Source organism: Petaurus breviceps, unplaced genomic scaffold, assembly GCF_028583685.1.
Source record: "Petaurus breviceps papuanus isolate PSGF00001 unplaced genomic scaffold, PetGlider_PUasm1.0 688, whole genome shotgun sequence".
NCBI classification, from domain to species: domain Eukaryota; kingdom Metazoa; phylum Chordata; class Mammalia; order Diprotodontia; family Petauridae; genus Petaurus; species Petaurus breviceps.
The window spans coordinates 14,229,881-14,255,798 of record NW_027186457.1 but is presented as its reverse complement, the minus strand read 5'-3'; the positions used below and the strand labels follow the sequence as shown (position 1 = coordinate 14,255,798).

The 25,918-nt window shown below is 43.1% G+C and overlaps 2 protein-coding genes across 3 annotated transcripts in view; both read left to right on the top strand.

Moving 5' to 3' along the window:
- Positions 1-25,918, top strand: part of SLC9A9 (solute carrier family 9 member A9) — a 741,333-nt gene that overhangs the window by 696,967 nt on the left and 18,448 nt on the right. The window lies entirely within an intron of this gene.
- Positions 20,126-20,989, top strand: LOC138174177 (E3 ubiquitin-protein ligase RNF113A-like). Its single transcript, XM_069104396.1, has one exon. The coding sequence runs from the start codon at positions 20,126-20,128 to the stop codon at positions 20,987-20,989; it is 864 nt and encodes a 287-aa protein (XP_068960497.1).

Sequence of the window (25,918 nt, the reverse complement as noted above, 5' to 3'; positions counted from 1 at the left end):
AAGTAACTTAAATTTAAAAATACTTTATTGCTAAAAAATAACCATCATCTGAACCTTCAGCAAGGCATAATCTTTTTGCTGCCCAACAGTCTTTCCTCAGTATTGATGGCTGCTGACTGATCACAGTGATGGTTGTTCAAGGCTGGCATGGCTGTGGCAATTTCTTAAAATGAGACAACAATGAAGTTTGCCTATAGATTGTCTCTTCCTTTCGCTGAACACTTAGAGGCCATTGTAGGGTTATTCATTGGCCTAGTTTCAAACAGTTGTGTCTCAGGGAATGGGGAGGTCAAGGAGAGGGGGAATGGCCAGCGGGTAGAACAGCTAGAAGATACACAACATTTTATGAAGTCCACCATCGTATATAGGTGTAACGAAACAGTCAGAATAGTAACATCAAAGAGCACTGGTCTCTGATCACCGTAACATATGTAATAACAATGAAAATAATTAGTAAATATTGTGCGAATTACCAAAATGTGACACAGAGACTCAAGATGAGAACGTGGTGTTGGCAAAATGGCTCCAGTAGACTTGCTTGACGCAGAATTGCCACAAAACTTTGTCCAAAGGAACTGGATGAGGAAGGCTCCAGAAACAAGCCTTCAGATGAAATCTGCTGGTGTGAAGGCCCCTGGAATTCTCCAAGAGCTAAGAAGTGGCTTCTTGTGGCCCAGTAGGAAAAAACACAAAACACCATTCCATGGAGTCCTGTGCCATGTCCCGTTCAGCCTGGAGCATAAGGACAGACCAGATGAGAAAGGGAAGCGGTTCAGCTGAAGAGGAGCACCCTGAAATCCTTGGGGATCTATTTTTAAACGGCAGCATCTGTCAAGCGGAAGCACTTGGACCGTGGTTTAGATACATGAGCTTCACCATGCAGAGGTAATCGGCCATCCCCAGAAATGACGATTTAGATCTTTAGGCTGGAAGGACAAGCAGAGAGCTATAGAACAAAACAGAGGAAAAGTGGTCCACATAGCCCTCCTAGGCCTTCAAAAACAGGGCCAAAGGCATCTTAGAAGACCATCTAGTGCAACACTTTCATTTTACAGCTGAGGAAGCTGAGACCCAGACGAGCCAGAGGAGGAAGTGGCAGACCCGGGATTTGAACCAGGGTTCTCTGCCTACAAATCCAACACAATTTCCATTCCACCGTGCTGCCTCTGCTTTACTTCCTTCCCTGCCCTGCCCTGCCCTGCCCTGAGAAGTGATGAATTATTGTAAATCAGTGCAAGGTGTTATGAGTGATCAAACAATGAACTCAAAGCAAACATGGGTCATGATCATATAAAGTGTCTTGCCCACAAAGGTCTTTAATGGGCACCCTTAGCTAGCCATCAGTCCCATAGCCAGCACAAACCCAGCCTTTGAACACCTACTCCTAAGGTCATGCTTTGCATGTCTGTGTAAAATTGTACCGTTCTGTCACCAAGAGGCTCCTTGAAAGTTTGGCCCAAAAGACCAAAGTGCAGGATCCCAGTAAGAAACTAGAGTGTTCCAAGTCTACTTTTATCAACTAGATAAAGAAACGATGCTCCCAGTTCATATATGTCTGTGTGTGTATAAATATATATGTATATTCTCTCTATATAGATAGAGAAAAAGAAAGTGTCCCCAGTATGCATATATATATATGTTTGTGTAGCTATATATGTATACACACATAGCTATATATGTATACACACATATAGAGAGGAAACATCATTTCTTTTTCTACATATGTACATAGAATATATATGTATTCATATTAGTACATGTATTAATATATTTATATGTGAATATAGATGCATGGATATATAATGTATATATACATGTGTGTAGAAATGTTTTTCATAGGGAACTTTTCCCAAAGGAACTCAAGTTGCTGCCTTTATATACTGTCTGTGTGTATGTGTACACATACATGTATGTATATATACACACATGTGCACATGGATTCATAAATATCATTCTCCTCCTTTTTTGTTTAAGAGTTAGCATGGTAGGTCCTGATTGCCTATATCCAGAAAAATGTTGCTTTTATTCATTTAGTAATATGGCTATGGTATAGCTATGCAAAGGGAGGCCTGCCCTGGAATCTGGAAGAACTGGGTTTGAGTTCTGCCTCTCACATAAATTGTCTATGCGACCCTGGGAAAGTCCCTTCATCTTTTAGTGTTCTAGGCAGCTCTCTAAGACAGTAAAATGCAGAGTTTTGCATAGGTGGAGTTTCCATATAAGGAATTCTCTGCAACAACCCAATCACAGATCCAGCCAAGGGAAATATGGCTGTCCTCCTCTCCACTGCCCTTATCTTATCCAAACACTCACAGACCACCATGGTTTGAGGAAGCATTGTCAGGAACAAAATGGAAACTGTCTTTGGGGTCAGTGGATATGGGTTCAGACCCTGCCTCTGATCTGTGTGACCCTAGGAAAATTACTTATCCTCCCTGGGCTCATGGGGCTAGACAGCCTCTGAGAGTTTTTCTGTCTCTATATCTAAAATCCATATGATCCAATGGCCATCACCACCATTAAGTGATATTGGAGAAAACAGCAACTCTGCCATACTGAGAAATACAGCCTTTTTGAATATTCCTGGGCTCTAGATGGCAATGATCAAAATGCACTAAGAAATAATGAAAAGACCCATACAGTGGAGTGTACAGTGGACAATGGTGGGAATTTCAGTGTCAAAGAAAATGCAGCCCAACAGGCCTGCACAGAGAGGCAGTGGGCATTTGGAATCTAAGCACAGAATGACCCATAAATCACTCCCAACTCTTCCTGGACCTCCCAAAGTGGTACAGTTGACATGGACATGGTAACAAAGAGATGCTGCCTAAGGAGGGAGTATTTGTGGTAATGCCAGAAGTGGGGAGCTAGGCAGCCTGCTAGGGGGATTGAAAGAGAGAGAGAATACAGTGGGCCCATGAGTGTAACAATAATTAATAATAATAACTGACGGTCATTTGAGGTTTACAAAGCACTTTATATATAATCTCATTTGACCTTTAGGAGCCAACACCTCTTCCTCCGATAGCCCAGAGGTTTTGAACTTTTTTTGGATACTGGACACTTTCTATGGACTCCTCAGAATAACGTTTTAAAATGCATAAAATAAAATACATGACACTGCAAAGGAAACCAATTACCTCAAAATGCAGTTATCCATGTATTTTAAAAAACAAGTTCAAGGATCCCAGGTTAAGAACCATTTAACTAATAAATGAAAGTCAGCAGGGACCTTAGATTTCATCTAATCCATGACTGTACAGTACAGTAACCCAGTTCTTTAAAATTCTGATTGGAAAGGTGATTCTAAATCCTGAAGGTTAGTTTGGAATTTATCCATTGGAATATTCATAATCATGATATTATAAACACAGCCATATGTATTCCTGCACAGATCCATTGGTTTTCTAGTATTGTGGTGGTTTTCCCTCATTCTTTCCTTTGTATGCTAATTCCCTGCCTTGCTTATCATTTCAGTGGCCCATTTAGAACACAGTTGACTCACTAGGAAAATGCTAATGTGGAGGAGGAACCGGAAATTCTGATTTTTGCCTCAGGCAAAGCATTCTGTTCAGCCGGGTTTCTATTACTCCTTGTTGCAAACTTTTTCCCATCATTGTATCAAGTTTTGAAAGGCTGGATAGGGATTTGGATTCTGAGCTATTTGGGGATGTCTATCAGGTGAAAGACAGATGTATGTGTTTCAGGACTATGAGTTTCTAGTAATAATAGTGATAATGGTAATAATTATAATGCAATGGGTCCTTTCTAACAGCAAAAGCAAGCTGGCAAGAGGGTAGTTGTTGGGTTTTGTTTTGGTTTTTGGTTTTTTGGTTTTTTGCTAAATGTATCCCTAGGCAATGGAAATCAATACTGAAGCTGGTCAGATAGATGTTATTAAAACACCTAGATTAAATGGAACATAAATAATAGTTCATTGATTTTTTTATCCAACTTTTTGTAATCTAGTTTACAAGAAGCAAAATAATTCTCAATGCACTGAACAGTTTTCTCTGCTGTGATTGCATTCTGTAACATTCTATATAAATTAATCTTCTATCATCTCTCATTTATTTTACTGTTTTTTTATTTCAGAAAAATATCACCATAGAGAGTAGAATAGAATGATTTATATAAGTAAAAAAGATTTATGAAAAAATGCCTTTTCTTCCTTTATTCCCTGGTCCCTCATTGAATCTTTGGCTTAACTATAAATCTTACCTCGAAGGCTGCAGTGCCATCCACATACTGGTCATTACCAGAAAATTAAACTTTTCAGCATTAATAAGGGCTGCAGGAATTATATTTTTTTAATCTGATAATGGTGATTAAACCAACTCTTCATTCTGAGAATACCCAATACTTCAGTGTCACATTATTCAGGACTTTCCCATTTTAGTCCAAACCACACTGAGATAAGCTGCTGAGATCGACAGTAACATCCCGAAATTCATAGGCACCAACTTCACCATCAGATAATATTCAACAACACAAAGCCAGCCATTTCATTAATATCCAGTTGTGAAGGAAAATCCATTCTGAAGGTCTCACTCTCTTATGGGGGAGAGAGGGGAAACCCTGAAGTAAAAGGAAAGGTGATTCCCAATTACTAAAATGTTAATAACAATAACATCGACATCCATAATGATGATAGAGAATACAAACAAAAATCTTTCTTTTCTCTTTCAATTTTTTGGGAAGCCATTTTCTATAATGTCTGTTCATGTCAGGTTTCCAAACTAAAAATAGGATTGAAGGAGGCACTTTTTATATATGGGTTTTTTTCCTGCAGATTTCCAGGAGCTTGAAGAATACAGAAATAATATAAGCACAAGGAATACCTGCTTACACACATACAAGACAGGCCACTTGTGAAAAAGCAGGTCTGGATCCATGCATGCAAGTAGGTCATTGAAAGTCAATGTAAACCAGGGCAGTTCCCTCTGCAGGAGAAATTAACCTGCAGGAATCTTGCAGACAAGCAATACCTTTTAGCATAGCAGCTGTATATTTTATTTATGGATTGATACAGGCAGAGAGATATATGGGGAGAGAAGTGCATCTAATATGCATATCCTTAAAAACATGCTCAGAAACAAAGATGGATGGGACAAGCCCATTCATTCATACACATAGTTCTCTGCTTCTTGCTATGGATGCACTTTTCAGTTCCAGGTTTTCATTTCATTTGAAGAGTCATTTTCTAAAAAGAGTGTATCTCCCTATTTGTTCCTTGTCTCTGCCCTCACTATAATATTTTCAGAGTTGCAGTTATGATCTTCTCTCCCCTGCTTTACCCCATGAACAGGTGTCTGTAGTTAATGGAACCAAGATGACATTAGCCAGCATCTGTATCCAGCCTTGGTTTAGGTCACATATGCAGCAGCCAGTGCTGATTATTTGCAGTGGTAGCATCATTAATCTGTGCCTAATGGAGTCAGAGGCTGTGGCTGGAGGAGGAAGAAGCTGACATGTGACACCTGGTCCCCAGATACCTCTGCCTTGCCTGGACTATTTGCCTGACTCTCAGACTTCTATGTGATTTAGATCATGGTGAGAAAAGGAATGGGGGAGGGCAGGGGAAGGGAAAGGACAGATTTCTTTCCTTGCCTGTTCTCTCTGCTCTAATGCCATAGGTTTGGCATGGAATCACAAGCTGTCAAAAGCTATAGAGACCCTAGAGATGGTCTGGTCCAGTCTCCTCATTTCACAGATAAGGAAATTGAGACCTAGGAAGCAGTCACCAAAATATGGGATCTCTAAGAGTGTAATCTGCATCAACCGATAAACAATAAGTGCCTGGTGTGAGCATAACAACCAGCACTGGAGTGAAGGATTTCTCCAGAGCTGGGCCCTGGAGATGAGCAGCAGAGGGTTCACCCATACCCACGGGGAAAGGAGGGGGTCTTTAAGCTAGCTCACCTCTGCTTTCAGTCATCCTGGACAGGACAGTGCAAGCCTTGTGTGAGTTGCAGCATAGTGTATCTGAAAGAAGGAGAAGGCAGATGACAGCTGAGAGTCTGAGAATACTCAATACTCTTACTTCACTGAGATGTTTCCCTCTCCTATTTTCCTTATTGTTGTGGTATTTGGCCCTTAGTTGCTCTACCTTCCAGGCAAAATAGTCAATCAATCGTTTCTAGTAGTATGAATGGGCATCTTGTATGGTTCATGGTTGGGTGCCATATTACTTAGGAAACAGGGCACAGATAACATTAAAGTATGAATCTGAGTCAAGATGCCTTAATTAATTAACACTTAATGAATGAGCTTAATCCTCTATCATTGAATTAGATTGTCCAATTGTAAATAAATGGTACAATGAATTAGAGTACTGGACTTGGAGAAGGGGAAAAAAAGAACCTGACACTAACACTTACTAGATGTATGACCTTGAGCAAGTCACCTAACTACTGTTTGCCTCAGTTTCCCCATCTGCAAAATGAGGATAATAACGGCACCTTCCACATAGGTGTGAGGATAAAACAATCTGTAAATCTCTTTGCACACCTTCAAGTGCTAAGTAAATTGTAGCTATTGTTCATGATAGACCATGAAAGTATGTCTTTGTAGACTCAACACCTCCTACTTCCACCAGAAGCTCCTAGATAATTCACTTGTTTCCACTTTTATTCTAAAGGAGTGTTGTATAACAGATAAAGAAAAAGCTGACCTTTTAGCCCAGAGGACCTGGTTTCAAGTCCTTCCTCTGACACATCCTGATTTTTTAACCCAGAACAATAATTTACATTCTCTAAGACTTTAAGATGTCAAGAATGCCCCAACCTACCTTGGTAAGAAGAGTTTCCTCATTCCCTAGTCTAGTGATATCATAGACCCAGGCACTGTGCCCAACCTGATCCCTTACTCACATAGAAGATACACAGAGGCATGCAATGGGGGGCAAATAATGTAAACTACCCTATGCCATCCCCGCCTACTTCCCCTGTGTCCTAGACATCCCCCTCTACCAAACACAGGCAATGTAAAAACCTGGTCAGCATAGGACATAGGCAATTATTGCTATTATCAATCTAGCAGCAAGCATTGAGTAAGTGCCTACCATAAGCTAGGCAGGGCAGCAAGGTGGCACAGTGGATAGAATGCTAAGCCTGGAGCCAGGAGAACCCAAGTTCAAATCCAACCTCAAACACTTAATAGCTGTAGGACCTTGGGCAAGTCACTTTACCCTATTTGCCTCATTTCCTCATCTGTAAAATGAGCTGGAGAAGGCAATGCCAAACCACTCCAGTATCTCTGCCAAGAAAACCCCAAATGTGGGCTCTTGAAGTGTCTGATATAACTGAAAAGACTCGGCAACAATTGACTATTACATATACACAAATTAAAAATAAAGGACATATAAAGAGAGAAGCTATCTGCATCCAGAGAAAGAACTGATAAATAGATGCACAGAATAATTTTACACATATGTACCTATTTATAGATAATGGTAGCCATCTCTGGGTTGGGGGAGGGAGGGAGGAAAAAAGGGGGAAAATTTACATGATAACTTTGTTGTGTATTTGGAAAGAACAACAAGTTGTACATGGTCGATTTGCAGTTTCATGTGCAATCATCTTTTTAATGATACTGTGTTGTGGAAATGCTTGTTTTGTTTCCTGAATTGAAACTAAAATAAATTTTAAAACAACAACCACAAATATGCCAGGTACTGTGCTAAGAGATGAGGATATAAGGGAAGAAAAACAAAAATGGAACCTGCCCTCAAGGGCTTACATTCTAATAGGAGAGACAACATGTAAATAAATAGTTATATGTGTTACATACAAAACAGAAGGAAGGTAAGCTTAGAGGAAAAAGCCTGTGTGACTGGGGGAGCAGGGGGGAGATGTATTGCAGGAGGTAGCAAGTCAATTCTTAAAATAGAAGGCAAACGATATAAGAGGTGGGAGCATTCCAGGCATGAAAGATGGCCAGGGCAAAGGCAGAGGTGGGAGCTTCAGCATCATATTCAAGGTACAACACGTAGACAAGTGTGACTGGGCCACACGTGAGAAGAAGGGGCCAAGTGGCAAAGGGCCCTAAATGCCAGGGGACTTTTATAGATTTATATAGATTTTGTAGATTTATATAGATTTTATAGATGATAGGAAGCCATTCAGTGCATTATTGAACAGGGAGGTGGCACGATCACTTTGGCAGCTGAGTGGAGGAGGTGGGCTGGAGTAGGGAGAGTTGAGGCAGGGGTACAAATTTGGAGGCTATTAACAATAGTCCTGAACTAGGGTGATGGTGGTGATGATGGATAGATGTTGTAAAGGCAGAAATTACAAGATTTAGGGATGTATTAGAATATATGGGACAAGGGATGAAAATGATGACACTGAGCTTTCAAACCTGAGTGACGGGGAGGGTGATAGTTTCTTTTACAGTTATGGGGGAATTCAGAAGAGGGGATGGGGTGTGGGAGAAGATGGCACCAGTTGGTCCTGCTTTGCTACAGCTACCAACTATATGAGGATGTGCCCATGTGTGATAACCAGGAAATGATGCTCTAAGAGGGAGAGTATGGAATTGCCCAGGGTGTAGATCTCATTGCTACACTGGGCATTAAGCCAGATTTGATGCAGGCAACGTATTCTGTCATTTTGATAGATGAACTGAGGCATAAAGCTACATTTCAGCCCCCAACCAAAGCATCTGCCAACTCTGCTATAGCAGAGTGGCAATGGGAACACAGTGAGAAGATGGGTGACAACGTTGTTGGGGTGAAGAATACGTACAAGGGAGAAGATGTCCCCCAGAGATGCATGACTATGACAGGTCCCTCTAGCCGTACTTACTTTAACAAGTCTTGTATATGTAGATTACATGTAAATTGGCTGGGCTACAAGAGCTTTGGGGATGACATTTCCTGATTCCTCCTTTTCTAAGCTGAAAATAGTAAGGGGGAAGAAAGCAGGGAGACATCCAACTCGTGGCATTACAAAATTGTGGCATCTTGTAATGTCAAATGGATTTGAAAGAATGCCATCTGAGTAAATAGTCAAAAAACCCTTCTGGACACATCCTTTAGGACCCCTTTAAAGAAACAAAATTGAATTTCAAATTTTTTATTTATTTAATTTCATCTTTTCAATTAATTTTCCTTTCCTTCTATCCCCTCCACATTCCAGTGACCAATTAAAAATAAATAAGTGAAATCAACATACCTACAAAGTTTAGTAAAACAAACTGCCACAAAGTCTTATCTCTCTGAATTTTAAGTTCAACATGTCTCGATCACGAGGTGCCATAATCTATCTCCATTCTTTTGGAGTTGTGGTTTATCATTGCATTGATTAGAGTTCTAAAGTCTTTCCAAATTGCTTTTCTCAATCTCATCATATAGATTGTTCTCCTTGCTCTTTATCACATTATAAAGTTCTTCCTAGTTTCCTCTGGAATTGTCCATTTCCTCATTTTTTGTAGCACAATAATATTCCATTACAACCATGTACCACAATTTGGTTAGCCTTTCCCTAGGTGGCACAGTGGGCAGAATGCTGGGATTAGAGTCAGGAAGACCTGAACTCAAATTTAGCCTCAAGTACTAACTAGCTATGTGACCCTGGGCAAGTCCCTTAACCTCTGTTTGCCTTGGTCTCCTCAACTATAAAATGGGAGAAATAATAGTACCTCCCTTCCAGGGTTGTTGTAAGGATAAAATGAGATATCTGTAAAGCACTTAGTAGCACCCAGCACACAGTAGGTGCTATATGAAACTATTATTAGTAATATATATATATATATCATTAACATTGATATTATTATTGTTTTATCATTATTATTATTATAAGAGTATACCATCTTAGTTTCCAGTTCTTTGGTTCTCACCAAAAAAAGCTGCTCCAAATATTTTTGTATACAGGCATACCTTGGAGATATTGTGGGTTCAATTCCAGACCGACGCAATAAAGCAAGTCACATGAAATTCTGTTTCTCAGCACATATAAAAGTCATATTTATGCTACAATGTAGCCTACTGTGTGTTCAACAGTATTATGTCTTTAAAAAATGCACATAACCGGGGCGGCCAGGTGGTGCAGGGAGTAAAAGCGCCATCCCCAGAGTCGGGAGGACCCGGGATTGGTTCTGGCCTCAGATACTTAACACCCACACAAAATAAACTGGCCATGTAACCTTGGGCAAGTTACTTAACCCCAACTGCTTTTTTTTTAATGTACATAACTTAATTTTTAAAGTACTGCAAATCCTAATCTTTTTTGCTGGTGGAAGTCCTGCCATGATGCTGCCAGCTGCTGACTGATCAGGTGGAGGTTGCTGAAGGCTGGAAATTTTAAAAAATAAGACAACAATGAAGTTTGCTGTGCCAAATGATTCTTTCTTTCAGCTGAATACTTAGAAGCCATCATAGGGTTATTAACTGACCTAATTTCAATATCGTTGTGTCTCAAGGAATAGGGGAGCTGGAGAAGAGGGAGAGAGATAGGGGAAAGGACAGTTGGTGGAACAGGCAGGACATGAAAAACACTTATTAAATTTGCCTTCTTATATGAGCATAGTTCATGGCACCCCAAAACAATAAAAATCAAAGATCACAGATCACCGTAACAAATATAATAATAATGAAAAAGTTTGAAATATTGTGAGAAATAACAAAATGGGACAGAGATATGACATAAGCACACCCTATTGGAAAAATGGCACTGATGCTCAATTCAAGGTTGCCACAAACCTTTAATTTGTAAAAACCACAATGATCTGTGAAGCACAAAAAAGCAACGTGCAATGAAATGAGGTGTGCCTGTACAGATCTTTTTCTGCCTTCTTTTATTTCTTTGGGGTATTGGCCTAGTAATGGTGTAGCTAGGTCACAGGGTATGGACAGTTTGGTAGCTTCCCCAGGCATAGTTTTAAATTGCTTTCCAGAATGGTAGAAACAATTCAGTTCCGCAACAGTGTCCTTGTTTTTTTCTGGAGCCCCTCCAACGTCTGTCAATCTCCTCTTTGGTCTTCCTTGCCCCAAAGTTGTTTTCACTTACATTTCTGAATTTCAGTTGTTACTAACCTTTCTTTCCTCCATGCAAAAATGCTTAGCCTTCCATTCTGGATCCTCCTCAATGTTCTATAGTTGGGGTGAGATTTCTATCCTTTCCACAGTGTCTCCTCACTTGTCAGGAGCCGTCATGGTCCAGTTTTTTTTATCCTCTTCCTTTCTGAATTGTATCTTACACAATCTTTTGGGTATTGCAAGGGTGTAGGTAAGTATGGGGGGAGAGGGGGAAGAAAGGGAGGGGGGAAGAGGACAGAGAAAGAGAAGACAGAGACAGAGATGGAGAAAATTGGGCACATCCATGAAGTTGGCTTTAGGAACAGACAGGGATTATGGTACATCAAAGGGGGGAAGACATTAAACATGGAGTCTTAGAGTCAGTCCTGAGTTGGAACTCAGATTCTCCCACTTATCAAGCTATGTAACCTCAAGTAAATCACTTGAACTTTCTGAACCTCAGTTTTCTTAGCTATTAAATAATGACCTCACCTTCATAACTGACCTCGCAGAAATGCTGTGGGAATTGAACAGAACAAGAAGTGTAAAAATGCATTATTAGGCAATGTGACTTGTGAGGGCACAGAACTTTCCCCTGCTCAAATATAAAAGCTGCAATTCCACCATCATAGTTTCATTATTTTGGGTCATCAAGGACCCCCCCCATTCTTTTTTTCAAAAATAAATACCCTTAAAGGTGATCAATCTGGATATACCTCTATGTCCACTTCTAATCACACTCTTACACTCCAGGCTTGTACTACTATCTGCTGGACATCTCCGTCCAGATGTCTCCTAAACATGTCAAACTCAACATGTCCAAAACAGGACCCACTTTCTACCTCTAATCTTCTCCATTTCTATTAATAGCTCCATCATTCTTCCAGTCACAACAGGTTTACAGCTTTGAAGTCATACTTGACTCATCCCTCTCCCTCAACCCCAACACCCAGTCAGTGACTAAGTCTAGTCAACATCTTTCTTTGGTCCCCTTTTCTCCACCCACAAAATTACCCAAGTCTAGGCCCTCATCCCTTTTTATATTCTAGAATCTTGAGTAACACAATGACATCCTAATTGGTCTCCCGACTTCCAATCTCTCTTCTCCAATTTATCCTCCATTCAGCTACTGACTGATATCCTTGAAATGCAGATCTGATCATGTCACCCAACCCCACTCAAAACTCAAAAGCCTTCAATGGCTCTCAGAAAGCCTAAAGACAAACCTTGCAATTGCTTCACTTCCCTACACAGTCTTTTTTGTACAGGGTCAATGCTTTATGCTGGTAATAAATATGGAATGGAAAGCCCTAGGGATGAGGTTGAGACTTCCCCATGCCTCATAGAGAAGAAGCATATATTTAAGCTAGTTTTGCACAGCCTTCATGGCTGGCAATCCCTTGTTGGACCAACCCAATCCCTGTGAGAATCAGGGTTATGTGCACGTAGCAAATCCAAGCAGCTTGTAGCATTTCCATTGTGGTGATATAGAATCTTTCCATCTTGTCTTCCTAGTGTTGTGGCCCTGGCTACTTTCCATCTACAGAACTCATGTGACATGTTTCTGTTTTCCCTGAGAATTGTATGTGGAAAATCAGGCATTTTACTACTTAGAGGCCATGTCACAACTTAATCCCGAGAGTATCTGAGTGAGGACAACGTGCTCTGAAGATTGAGTTTCAGGATCACGTATCTCATCTTTCACAACTGAGCTCAATTCTCATCCATGTAGAAAATTGCCCTGTAGTAAACATTTTCATAAAAGGCCATGATATTCTGGGTGTTTGTCATTCAAATCAAGTGATTTTTTCCTATTCCTAAATGTCCTGCTTTGCTTCCCTATAGAAGTGGGAGCCAGTGGAGGAATGGGGTAGGGACAAGAAGGGGAAGGAAGAAGGTGAATCTCATAGGGAAGACAATAAGATTAAAGACAAACGTATGACTTCCTGTAAGGTATCCATCACCCTCAGGCATCTGCATGTCCTACAAGCCTTATACTACAGACTTCTCTTCTCTCAGTCCACAGCACAACCTCCCCATTGCCATTTAATAAAAGCTAAATATTCATTAAGGATAGAATGTTAGAGCTAGAAGGGGCCTTGGCAACCATCTGCTCCAACCCACTCATTTTATAGATAGATAAACTGAGGCCCAGAAAAGCAAAATTACACAATCACAGAATTTAGAATCAGAAAGGACCTCACTGGTTATCTAATCTGACTCTAACCCAAAAAAGATCCCCTCCACACTATACCTAAGGAATGGCCATTCAGCCTCTGAATTTCCAACAAGGGGGAATCTATTAAGCCCTAAGGCAGCCCATTTCATTCAAGGATAACTAGGTCCTAGGTTTTAGGGTTTGTTAGCTTTTTCCCTGATGCCAAGCCTAAATCTTTTCCATTTCCATCCATTGCTCTTCAACCCTTTGGCCTAAATGAAACAAGTCCCACCCCTCTTCAATATGTTGTTGTTGTTATAATTACTGAGTTGTTTCAGTCACGTCCAACTCCTCATGACCCCATTTGAGGTTTTCTTGGTGGAGATACTAGAATGGTTTGCCATTTGCTTCTCCTGCTCATTTTACAGATGAGGAAACTGAGGCAAACAGGGTGAAGGGGCTTGCCCAGGCCCACACAGCCAGTAATCATCTGAGGCCAGATTTGAACTCTCAAAGACAGATCTTCCTGACCCCAGGGCCAGCACACTCTCCACCAAGCCACCCAGCTGCCCTCTTCAATATAATAGCTCTCCAAGTACTTGAACACAGCTATCATCTTCTCAGACTAAACATTCCCACTTCCTTCATCAGATTCCCACATGGCTCAGACTCAAGTCCTCCTCTTCTGATGCTCTTCAGCTTACCAGCCAATACACATGGGCTCCAAGTGACTTAATCCAGACGACTCTGGCAGTAAATGGTAGAACTCAGATATCCTGACTCCATTCCGTATCCATTATACCACCCCCTGGATGCCTCTGGCCCAAATGACTGAGATATTCCCACTGCAAGAAAGCAAGAGATTGAGACCAACACAGTACAAAGGGAAGAAGGTGGACTGAGGAATCCAAAGACCTACCTCTGACACTCCCTCCATGCATGACCACAGGCCAATCACTCACCTGGTATATTCTAGACCTCAGTTTCCTCATCAGTAAAATGGCATATGAGGCTTCTTTTAAGGTGAGGGATGAGAGGAGGAAGGAAGGAAGGGAATGCACATTTACTGAACACCCTACTGTGTATCAGGCACTGTGCTAAGTGTTTTACAAATATTATCCCCTTTCATCCCACACAGCCTAACCCTGGAAGGCAGATACTATTATCCCCATTTTACAGTTAAGGCAAGTGAGGCAAACAGTTTAGTGACGTGGCCAGGGTCACACAGCTGGCAAGTGTCTGAGGTCACCTTTGAACTCACATGCCTGCCTCCAGGCTGAGTGCTCTGATAAACTCTACGTCTATCATGTATGAACTGACAAGCACCCTAGAGTGGGGAGGTGCATCTCTTCCGGTCTCTTGATTCCAATTAGCCTTCCATTTTGTTGGGCACCTGCTCAGAGGCCTCATTCCGCTGCTGGCCCCTTCTAAGAGTAAGCACACCCAAACTGACTGATGCCAAAATCATAAATGCTGGGCAGGATTAGACTCGGGTGATGGCCCTGGCCCACCCTCCCCATTAGGCTGGCAGAAACTCCTAACCAACAGAGAGCCTCATGACTTCATTTAATCCATGATACATGGACTAACCCTGTCATGTTGGAAAGGTTTTAATACTTAGCTCTTTCCAGAACCATCAGAGACGAGAGACTAAAAACAATAAGAAAGCAAAACCATCTTCTAAATATTAAAGAGAGGAGAAGGGGAGACTATCCAGAAGCAATGTGGCTGGCCCTACATCTCTTGTAGGTCACTTGTCTGGGGAGGCAGTGAATTACATGACTTTTGTCCATGGAACAGACCCACAATAGATAGCTCACACTGTATAGTTCCCTTCCCTTCCCTACCCATCCTAAATGAACCATCTGAAAAGGAGAAGCCTTAGCTTCCAATCCTGCTCTACCCTTAACTACTCTACCTGGTCTTTTCAGCAGTTATCAAGTCATTTCCAATCACTAATCTGTGGGAAATACAAAGAGGCAACCTAGAAATAAATAAATTAGCATTCATTAAGCACTTAACTTTGTACAAAACACTGTGCTGAGCACTGGGGAGACAAAGAGAAAAGCAATAAAATCCCAGCTCTCAGAGAGCTCACATCGTAATGGGGGAGACGACCCATATGGAAGCTTTCAGCAGCAAGTCAGATGGAAAGGTTTTGTGGTCCTTAGGGTGCAGCAGCAAAGCAGATGGTAATGCATGATCTTTCATGTTATTTCTACTGAGAGAAATCATGAGAGATTTTGATGTTGGACTATTTGTCAGTTCCAAGGACCCTGGTGGTGAGAACTTTCCCTCTTCTGTTTTCAGTGTCTACACAAGCAATGTCCAGGCCACATCTCCAAGGGGTCTCTTCCCAGGATAATGGTTATGAGGGCTCAGTGAGAAGCAAGGCAGGCAGTTGAGAGGGGGAAAGGAGGGAGGGAGATGCTACCATTCCCAGGGCTCTTAACTTTATCCACCCATGACTGGCAGGTGGTCCAGGAGATGAAGTTGGTGGTGTGGAAGAAGGTAGATCCTTTCTTCGCAGTGATTTCTCCCCTCAGTGATGTCTGCAGGACTTAGGCTAGAAGTAGGATCAGTGCTCTTGGGGACCCTGCTCCTGGGTTCTGGGTCTGGATCTATATTCATCAGGGTTCAAGGAGAGATAGTGGCAGAGATAATAAATAGTAGGATCTTGACTCACATAGATAGGAAACCCTTTGTATCTCTTCCTCAAGTGGGCCTTGCTGCTTCAGGGTATGATGATTTCTCTGCCCCATATGTAGCAGTTGGTTGGCAGGTGGTGAGGACAGCTTGCCCCTTTCCTGTAGAAATTGCTTCTCTGGTCAATGGTGGCAGGAGCTGAGCTGGAGTCAGGGCCCTAGTGTCTGGCAGAAATTGCTATCCCAAACTCTGGTTCAGAGTTCTAGGCTATCTCCATCCAGGTTTCAGGGAAGGCCGTGGAGACATGACCACAAAGTAGTTTGACTTACCTGTCACAAGCTGTCCCCAAAGTCCTTCCTTCAGAATGTCTTGTTGCTTTGGTGAACATAAAAGGCTCTGATTGTCATCTCTGATCCCAGTAAACTACCCCAGGAATATTTTTACCCATTTACCAAGGGCCCCATACCATCCAAATGCTCAGTTAACTTCTGGGAAAATCTAGATTCCCATTGCCAAAGGTAAAGCATTATTGGTACATTTACAGTCTAATCCAGAGCCTGTATCTATCCCCAGGAGGGTCTTTTATATCCTTAGTGCCTATTTTTTCAGACCCTGTCTCCCCAAGACATATCATTCACAGTTCTTGGACATGACAATTTTATACAGGGTTATCTAAAGCTTTCACCTGCACTAGGACTTTTGGGACACCCTCTACAGAGCCAGGCCTGTATGTCTGCAATGATCATAGAACAAAGGAGTCTCAAGGGCACGGTGCACAAGGCAGGAGGTTGAGACATCCCCGTACTTTATTGAGTTAAATTAAGTATTTAGGCTAATATTGTACTACCTTCAGAGCTATAAAAACCTGGTCAGTCTTAGCCCAACTCTTGGGAGAGTTGTGACAGAAAGTGGAAGGCACCTCTGAACTGGGTATGTTGTGTGATCTGTATCCCTGGAAGGCCAGTCAGGAGCTCATGTGCTATGTGCATGTTTCCCTTAGAATACAGCATGGTCAGTGGTCAGGCCTATTAATTTACTATGTTTCTAAAAGTTCATCTGAACCTTAATATACATGGAATGAACATTTAAATGCATGAAATAAAATACATAGTTTTACAAAGGAAATCAATTATACTGAACTAGGAGGGAAAGGTCTTTTCTCATTTCCCCAGATTGGGCTCTCCTGTTCCAAAAAGTTAACGTTAGGATTTGTAGGACCCTCATTCTCATTCCCTCTTCCCCATATGATAAGTAGCACTATTCCATTTTTCTGATTGCTTTCGTCACTTTGCATTATTTCATGAAGTTTTTTCCAGAATTCTCTGCCGTCCTCCTACCTGTCCATCTTAATTGCTCCAATATCTACTGCATCTGATGATGGCATTTTTTTTTTACAATTACATGCAATCTCGGTCACGGTCTGATAGGCTGAAATAATTATACGTGCATTTCTATCAATGTCAATGATGCCCCCACTCCTGCTGGGAAAAATATGTATACATACATATATGCATATGTGTGTATATACATATATACACACTTATATACACATATACATACACACATCTATCTGGTAGGAGGCAGCCACAGGCTTCAGCCTTTCTGTAACAAAGAGAACATCATTTGCTTGGAAAACATTTGGTTAAGTTATATGCCTCCTGTAATAGCTGGTGCCTGTCTGCAAAGATCCCATTAGCCTAAGGGAACCCTCCCGGGACTCTGCCTTAGCCACAAAGCAAGAAATCCCAAAGTTCAGGGTCAAGCTCCCACTCATTTCCTAATGCTTTTAGGCTGACCTACAGCCTCGCCAAGCATTTTGAAGCATGTCGAAAAGGGAAGACTGACTGGGCCCTTAAAATACAAACCAGCAGGACTCACAATGTATTTTAATTTTCCCACAGCAACACCAGGAAAACTGGGGGCGTTGGGATTCTATAAAGTGTGATATTTCCTTTGGTTTTCGTTACTCACAGTGGTATCGGGTTTAGCTTTGTGAACTCTGCTTTTTGTTTTTTGGGTTTTTTTTTTTTACTTTTACTTTTTTTTATTTTCTTCTTTACATGGAGATAGAATTACAATCATCATAACGCATTTAAACAAACAAGATAAATTGAAAGTGATTTTCCTTGGCTGGCCCCATCCCTCATAACAATTCCATTTGGTGAGAAATGTTCCATTTCTCCTGTTGTTATGCATGGTCAGCAATATAGTTAATGTCCACTCCCCCACACATTAAAAGTATTTGGCTTTCCCTTGGGGGAGTGAAAACAAACCAATCAGAGTCCTTTTCCCAGAGAGGTTCTGCGTGGTAGAAGCCAGAATATGCAGGAGGAGATTTTTCACTTAAGTAATGTGCATTTCGATGAATGTTGAGACCTTCTGGAGAAAACTCTCTAGTTTAAGCATCAGACACAAGTTACAAGTGACTCTCCAGTCATTTGGATCTCAGGAATCTCCAGTAGAGGATGTACCTGCCAAACACACCTCTTCACTGCTGCCTTTTCTCAACAAAAGCATAAAGCCAACCGAAGGACAAGCGATTAAGAGCCCCTTATGTGCAGGCACTTGGGATACAACCTAATCGGTATTTTTTAGAATCATGGAGTAGTTCTCTCTCCAATCTGCAGTGGTTTTTTGTTTTGTTTTGGGTTTGTTCCCCACCCATCCACCCCAACAGCACACTTTTGGAATATTTCACTAGAATACAAATGGGGACTAGAACCTGTGATGTCACTGATACTAGATGTCCCAGGAGAGGAAAACACCTACTAGTGCAAGAGGGCACCTTCTCCATAACTTACTGGAGAACAGAGCTGCTTAGGGCTCTGAGAGATGAAGTCCCTTGCTTGAGGTCACACAGTCAATTTGTGAGAGGTCAAACTTGAACCAAGCCTTCCTGGCTCAGAGACCAGCTCTGTCAACTGTATCCCAGCTGCCTCTTTCACTAGGATAAACTGTCTATACCAGTCCTGGAAGCAAAGACCTGAGTGATCTGGACCTGGAGCAGATACAAAAGAAAATGGCCAGGGCTGCCAACTGTCATTTGTTAAGATGTATAATTGGACAAAGTATTGGGAGCATCTCATCAAATACCCGGGTTAAGGGATGTCTGGAAATGGGCCTCTTTGGTGGGTTTCGTTTTAAGAAGTCATCTCAAACATTGCTATAACTAATGAATTTCTTTGGTTGGTGCTGGTTTGATTTTCTTCTTCACAAAATATTCTTCATTACCCCCCTTTACATAAGCAGTTAGGTAGCTCATGGATAGGAAAATCTGAGTTCAAATACTGCCTGTGTGGCACCCCCCCCCCCAAAGTCACTGCATCTCTGCCTCAGTTTCCTCACCTGTAAAATGGTAATAACAGTAGCCCTTGCCTCGGAGGTTTTATTTTTCCCCCTAACATGGGGACAATAATAATAATTTTGAGGATCAATTAAGACATATAGTTAAGGGGGCCCTACCCCAGGATCCTTAAACCTGTTTTTGTTTTTTGACATTCTGCTGACTGAATTTCAATATAATGAAGTTCCTTCAAAATCCTGTATGTTTATTTTATTTTATATATTTTAAAAACATTATTCTAATAACTCCATTGGATTCACAGCCCACCCAAGGTGTCTAGGACACTGAACCCTTGAGCTACACAAATGCTAGCTATAATTATTAGTGCGTGCTTCCCAGACCCCGGGGCTGGAAGCTCCGATATAAAAGTTCTTTTATCATTCTTGTTGTTGCCCCGGTTAGAAAGAGCTAGGTGGTGAAGGTTAGAATCTTGCCTCCCATGTTCACTACCGGGTGATGGCAAATCTCAGTGAAGGCTGCCTGCCTCAGTTTCCCCATCTGTAAAATGGGGGTGAAAATGGCAGTCGCTCCTTTCCGGGGTTGTAATGGGGACCAAATAGGCTGTCACTCTCACTTTCTCCCCCCACGTGTTTACGTGTATATATGACTATATGGAGTGATTTAAGTAATAATATGCAGACGTACACACGCATGTGAATATAAGTGCACATTCATATGTAGTCATATATACAAATAGGCATCTATATTCCTGTGCATGCGTATACGTGTATATTTCTACACTGATCCACATATCATCCCGTGAAGCGCTACACAATTGCGAGCTATTACAGTTATTACCATGTTTCCCAGCGCACTTACACCTCGCCCCGCCCCCAGGCTAGGGACTCGTGACGTCACCCGCACCCTGTCCTCTCATAGGCTCAGACCTAAGCCCCCGGGGCGGGACCCACCTCCAGCCCTCGAGGCACCGACCGACCCTGCCCCGTCCCCGCTCCCTGCCATGGCCGAGGAGGCACCGTCGTCCTCGCCCGCGCCGTCAGGGCCGCTCTGCCCCTTCCTCTTTCGGAAGTCGGGCTGCCCAAGGCCTCCGGGCCGCCGCCGGAGACGCGGGGCCGAGGAGGGGCAGCCCGACGACGACAGCAGCAGCGACGAGGGCCCGGCCGCCATCCGGCCCGAAAAGAAACGGGCCACCCCCAACCCCATGATCCAGCGGAGCGGCGGGGGCGCCGGGCGCCGCGAAGACGAGGCCCACGCCTCGGCCCTGGCCGTGCTCTACCCGTCCAGCCGCTCAGCCAAGCCGGCTGGGCCCGAGGATATGGGCGCCACGGCCGGCTACGAGCTGGACGCGGCCCACGAGCCCCAGCCCCAGGGAGGCCCGGCGCGCAAGGGCCCGGTCCGCGCCCCCGTGCACCTGCGCGCCACGGTGCGCTGGGACTACCAGCCTGACGTGTGCAAGGACTACAAGGAGACGGGCTTCTGTGGCTTCGGCCACAGCTGCAAGTTCCTGCACGACCGCTCCGACTACAAGCACGGCTGGCAGCTGGAGCGCGAGGACCGCGGCGGCCCCGACGGCGCCCCCGACGCCGCGGCCTACGAGGTGAGCGCCGACGGCGAGCGTGGCCGCGCGTCCAGCTTCTGCCCCGTCTGCCGCGGCCCCTTCCGCAGCCCCGTGGCCGCCCCGTGCGGCCACTGCCTCTGTCGGGCCTGCGCCCTGAGCCACTTCCGCACCTCCCCGCGCTGCTGCGTGTGCGAGCGACCCACGCACGGAGTCTTCAACCCCGCCCGGGGCCTGGGGACCCAGCCCGAGCGGCGCCACGGCTCTGCCGCCGAGGAGACCCCCGACGGCGCCACCTCCAGTGCCTAGACCGCGGGGCGGTGCGGATGGAAGAGCCGTGACCCCCGTGCAGCCTTCCCCCTGCTGGAGGGGCCGGGGTGTCCCGACGTGCCGCCGCCCCGAGAGTGAGCCTGGGAGCTCTGCTGCTGCCGGAGCCTCCACTGGCAGGACGGCGGGGGAGCATTCAGCATATATTTTCTCATAAATTGTACACATTACTAATAAATGTGTAAATTATAAAATATCTACCAAAATAGAAATTTTAAAAGGAAAAAAATAAAAACAATATTTGGTACTAGAGTCAAGGAATCGCTAAGATTTCTTGAGTAGGGGCTGAAGTGTGCGTTAAGACAACTTTTGACAGCTTTGTGGGGGAGGATGGATTGGAGAGGGGACAAACTTGAGGCAGGGAAACCACTTGCTGGTTATTGCAGTAAGCATGAGGGCCATCTCCACTCATCCTGATCTTTGTCTTGCCACTGAACATGATGGCTCCGGAGGAGAGTGTGAGGCTGGTGGCATTGCACAGCCCTCCACTTCAATCCATTTACGTGGCATGGCATCACCTCCCTCATGTCATGGTCCTCTTCAAGAATGAAGGACAAGTAGACATTCAAAAGATGGTAAGGCCCTGAATCTGGGTGGTGGCTTTATGAATGAAGAGGAATATGGGATATCTGGAGATAGGACAAGATTTGATAACTGATTGCTGTGTGGGGTGAGGGAGGAGTCAAAGATAACTTGGGGGTGGTGAAAATTTGGATGACTGGAAGAATGGTCATGTCACGGTAGTGATAAGGGAACTTAGAAGTAGAGTAGGTTTGGGTGGAAATGATATCTTTAGTACAGATCATAATCTATCCACAGTTGCTAACCCCATGTGACTCATTCTGTCCCATACAAAAAGGGGGAGGGGATATTTTACCAGTCACTGTCCCTGAATTGGGAACCTTTGCCCAGAAGACTCCTACTGAAACCATTAGGATTTGGGGAGAGTGGAAGATGATTTTGCCCAGTGGCGCCAGTGAATCTACTCCTATGGGTACTTGGGAACCTAAGAGGCTGATGACAGTCTCAGAAAATGAGAAGTGTTGGAAGCTTGCACTGCCAAGAGATAAGGTGGAGTCGGAGAGGAAGAATTTAGAAAGACAAGTAAATGTGGCATTGGAAACAGTCCCCAAAATTGTCTTTCCCAGGATATGACCCCATCTTCCCAGCTTCTGATTGATCACACTCCCCTTGAGAGCAGTTGAAAAATCAGAATGGAATAAGCCCATGTCCCCTTTAAGAACTTTGGAAACCACCAACCCAGAGAACAGGAATTAAATTATACAAGCCCTGCATGAAGAACAGTATTAGACATTTTATCAGTTCCTTAAGGAAGTATCTAAATAAGCCATTTCTTAAAAATTGGGGTCTAATGAAGGGAAATATTTGCAAGGATAATGCAAAATATAGACTGATCCACTTGGGGCTTTTGATCTCATTTCAACAGCACTTTAGACTCAAAGATAGGGTTTAACATATAAGATGAGACAAGGAACTGAGAGACACTCTCAGCAAAGATCCCCAAAGATAATGGGTATGAATTCAGACATGTTTTTTCCCCAATCTGGCCTCTTAATGTCTGCCCTTCAAATGGCCACTGTTCCATTCCTTATCGGACACCAGCCAGCAACAAGGAGATTGCTAAAACGGCAAACTCAATCTTTATATCTAGCAAAGTAAAAACATTTGTGCACAGAAGAGAGGAGAGGGCTGGCCAGGCTCAATATTGAGCATTTAAGCACAGGGATCATCATTAGTTTTATTCTCACCTGTCACATCTGGTTACTCACATGGATCTTGGCCACCTGTTCAGTTTACTGATAATTAAGCTTTGCCAGAGGGAGGGGTATGGGCTTCTCCATGCGATCAACCACTCAACCAACGGTTCATACATAGTTTTTTTTATGGTTTTTGAAGTGCTCCCCAAAACAACAACATCCATTTTAAAGCACTTTCAGTATGGGATCTTTCATGTTTTGTCTTTGTAATCCAAACATCTACCACCTCTTCTCCATACTAAGTACTTAAAAGGTGCTTGTTGATTGATTGAACCTTAGAGAAGCTTGCCTATGGTGTGACAAGTGCCAGAGAGGGAAATGTAGAGAGAAGATGAAGCAGAAATAGTAACAGGAATTTATGGGATCATAAGCTTAAAATAAAATAAATGTCAGGGGGAAAAAAGAAATGGTAGCTGTAAGCCCATAGGTTCTACTGATCCAATCTCTTCCTTGAAACCAATTCAAAGACTGAATAAAAGGTATTGGTCTTTTGTAGAATGTAGTAAGGGGCATCTAGGTGGTGCAATGGGTAAAACAGGGGGCCTGGAATCAGGAAGACTTATCTTTCCAAGTTCAAATCTGGCCTCAGATACTAGTGACCTTGGACAAGTCACTTAACCCTGTTTGCTTCAGTTTCCTCATCTGTAAAATAAACAGGAGAAAGAAATGGCAAATCACTCCAGTATCTCTGCCAAGAGAGCCCCAAAAGGGGTCATGAAGAGTCAAAAAATGACTGGGGGAAAGAAAACGACTGAACAGCACAGTGTAGTGAGAATCTTTTTTTTAATGATGCAGATTGGTTCTTGTGCTACTCTGTTATAAAGGAAACATCCTGTTTAGCACGCAGACCTCCTCCAGCAAATATTCCTCTCTAAGACCTTTAGTTAGGCCATTGGAAAAAAAAAAGGGGGTTAGTACTTCTGGCCCCAGGTTTAACAACCCATCAGTCAAAAAGTATGTGCAAGAGTTTAAACCTATTCTGAACTCATTTGTGTCTTGGAGAAACGTGAAGAAGATTCTATTTAGATAGTATCTGTAGTAATTGAAATTGAGTGTGCTTGCCTTTTCACCTCCTCATTGAGTCAAATGTGCCCTAAGCCCTGAAGACTCAATGGGTAAAAACGATTGTTACTTCATGTCACAGGATGGTGCAGCCTTGTATGATGGGCATCCCTTTCTAGGCATGATCACTTCAGAGGAGCATTTCAATACAGCTCCATTCAGGAGGTCTTCATTAAGCTCCTGCTAACCTGGCATTACTGGAGAAGGAAATGGTAAACCACTCCAGTGTCTTTGTTAAGAAAACCCCATGGACAGTATTGGTGTGCTATGGTCCATGGCGTCCCAGAAAGTCAGACACCTCTAGAACCACAAAGCTGGCTTGAGTACAATTAAATGACGTGTCCAGGATCACCTAGCTGCTAGGCATCAAAGGTAGCACTTGGTCCCAGGTCTTGTGTTCTCCACCACCTCATCTTACTCCACATTTGCCCTCTCGGAGGAGCTGTAAATTGGCACATAGTCCCCATTTTCAAGATGAGGAAATTGAGGCAGGGAAAGGGAAGGACATTTGTTCAGTGACCCAGTTAGAAGTTGGCAGAGTGGGAACTTTTAACCTAAGACTCCTGGCAATTTTTTCCTGCTAAACTGAAACAATCAGTTCTGTTTTCCCTAAGGGCGATAAGGCTGAACTGACTTTCAAATAGAGATCAAGGGGGAAAAAATTCTGAAGCAGGTTTGGCTTTAAGTGCCCATTGCTTCAAAGAAACACTAGCAAAAGTTGGCTATTTAAAGGGGGGGGGAGGGGAAAAAAGGACAATTATTTTTTAGGGGGAAATTGCCACTTCTGTCACTATAAGAAATGAATAGACTTTGAGCTTGCCTCAGCTTTCCTCTCCCAGGAACAAAGCAAGGGTAAATAATCATGGCAAATATAAGGTTTAATTTGGAAGAGTGAAATTATAGAACGACTTCGTTACTCCCCTTGCCTTTTCTGTGGCAATCGGGACAGCTGACGCTGCTGGGAAGCTCCTGGCATCCAGCCAGATCATTCTCAGACAAAAAAGACTCTGGAAATAATGTGTGGAGGTTTTTTTTTTTAATAGGAAAAAAATGAACTGTCAGGACCTGTTTTATTATTTTTACAAGGAGCAAATAACGGCATGATGAGGCCCAGCCTAATTGGCCACCTTGAGATATTTAATAGAAGGATCAGATGTGTTCATGCCAGTAAAATTGTTGAGGTTTTTTTTTTTTTTTTCATAGAAAGTGTGTCTTCTCAGCAGCCTGGCTCGGGATTGAGCTATTTGAGCTTGCCAGCAGAGACTAAACCGTGCAGAAAAAGGTGAATTTAGGTCTGTATCCCTTCTCTTTCGCACACATAACTTTGGTAATGAGAGTTTTATGCCCAACTTGAATGGGGCCCAGGCCCTTAGCATAGAAGACTGTTTTGTCCTGAGACAGAATGCATCTTATCTAAATACTTAGTCACTTAATCTTGCAACTCAAGAGTGAAAGAATCAACCCAAGTGGTTTCAGGGGATGGAATTAAAAAATAGAGGGGTGGGTTGGTGCCAGTGGAAGAGAGAAGCACAGGTTTGTAGGGGAGCCAGTAATCAAAGACATTCAGCCTCCAGGGAGGTTCTACCCCTCTGGGCAAAGGGAAGCGATGGAAAGTGTTACTCAGATAATAAAACCCTTAGCCTTGTTCCAGGGGAGAAAACTTTCAAGCTTTATGCAGGAGAAACCACAGCATGCGAATAGCCAGCCCTGAACAATTATATAAAGTAAGTGAAGTTTGCTTTGCCCCAGAGGCCCTTTTAGAAATTCATCCCTCCCCCAGCCTGCAAGAGCAATACTCTATGCACCCCTCCATCTTGTCTCCTATTTCCACAGGGCCTTTTTTTCTGAGCTGGTGGCCAACCAAGGTACTAGGAGTGTGGAATGGTAAAAAAAAAAAAAAAAAAAAAAAAACAGGGCAGGATCTTGAGTCTTAAGGCCTGTGTTTGAATCCCAGCTCTACCACCTGTGTGACTTTAGGAAAGTCTCTTCCCTAAATTTCAGTTTGTTCACCTGTATAGAAAAGGTAGCAGAAGGAATTGTCCTTGGTGTTGATCGACACTTCTCCTGTAGT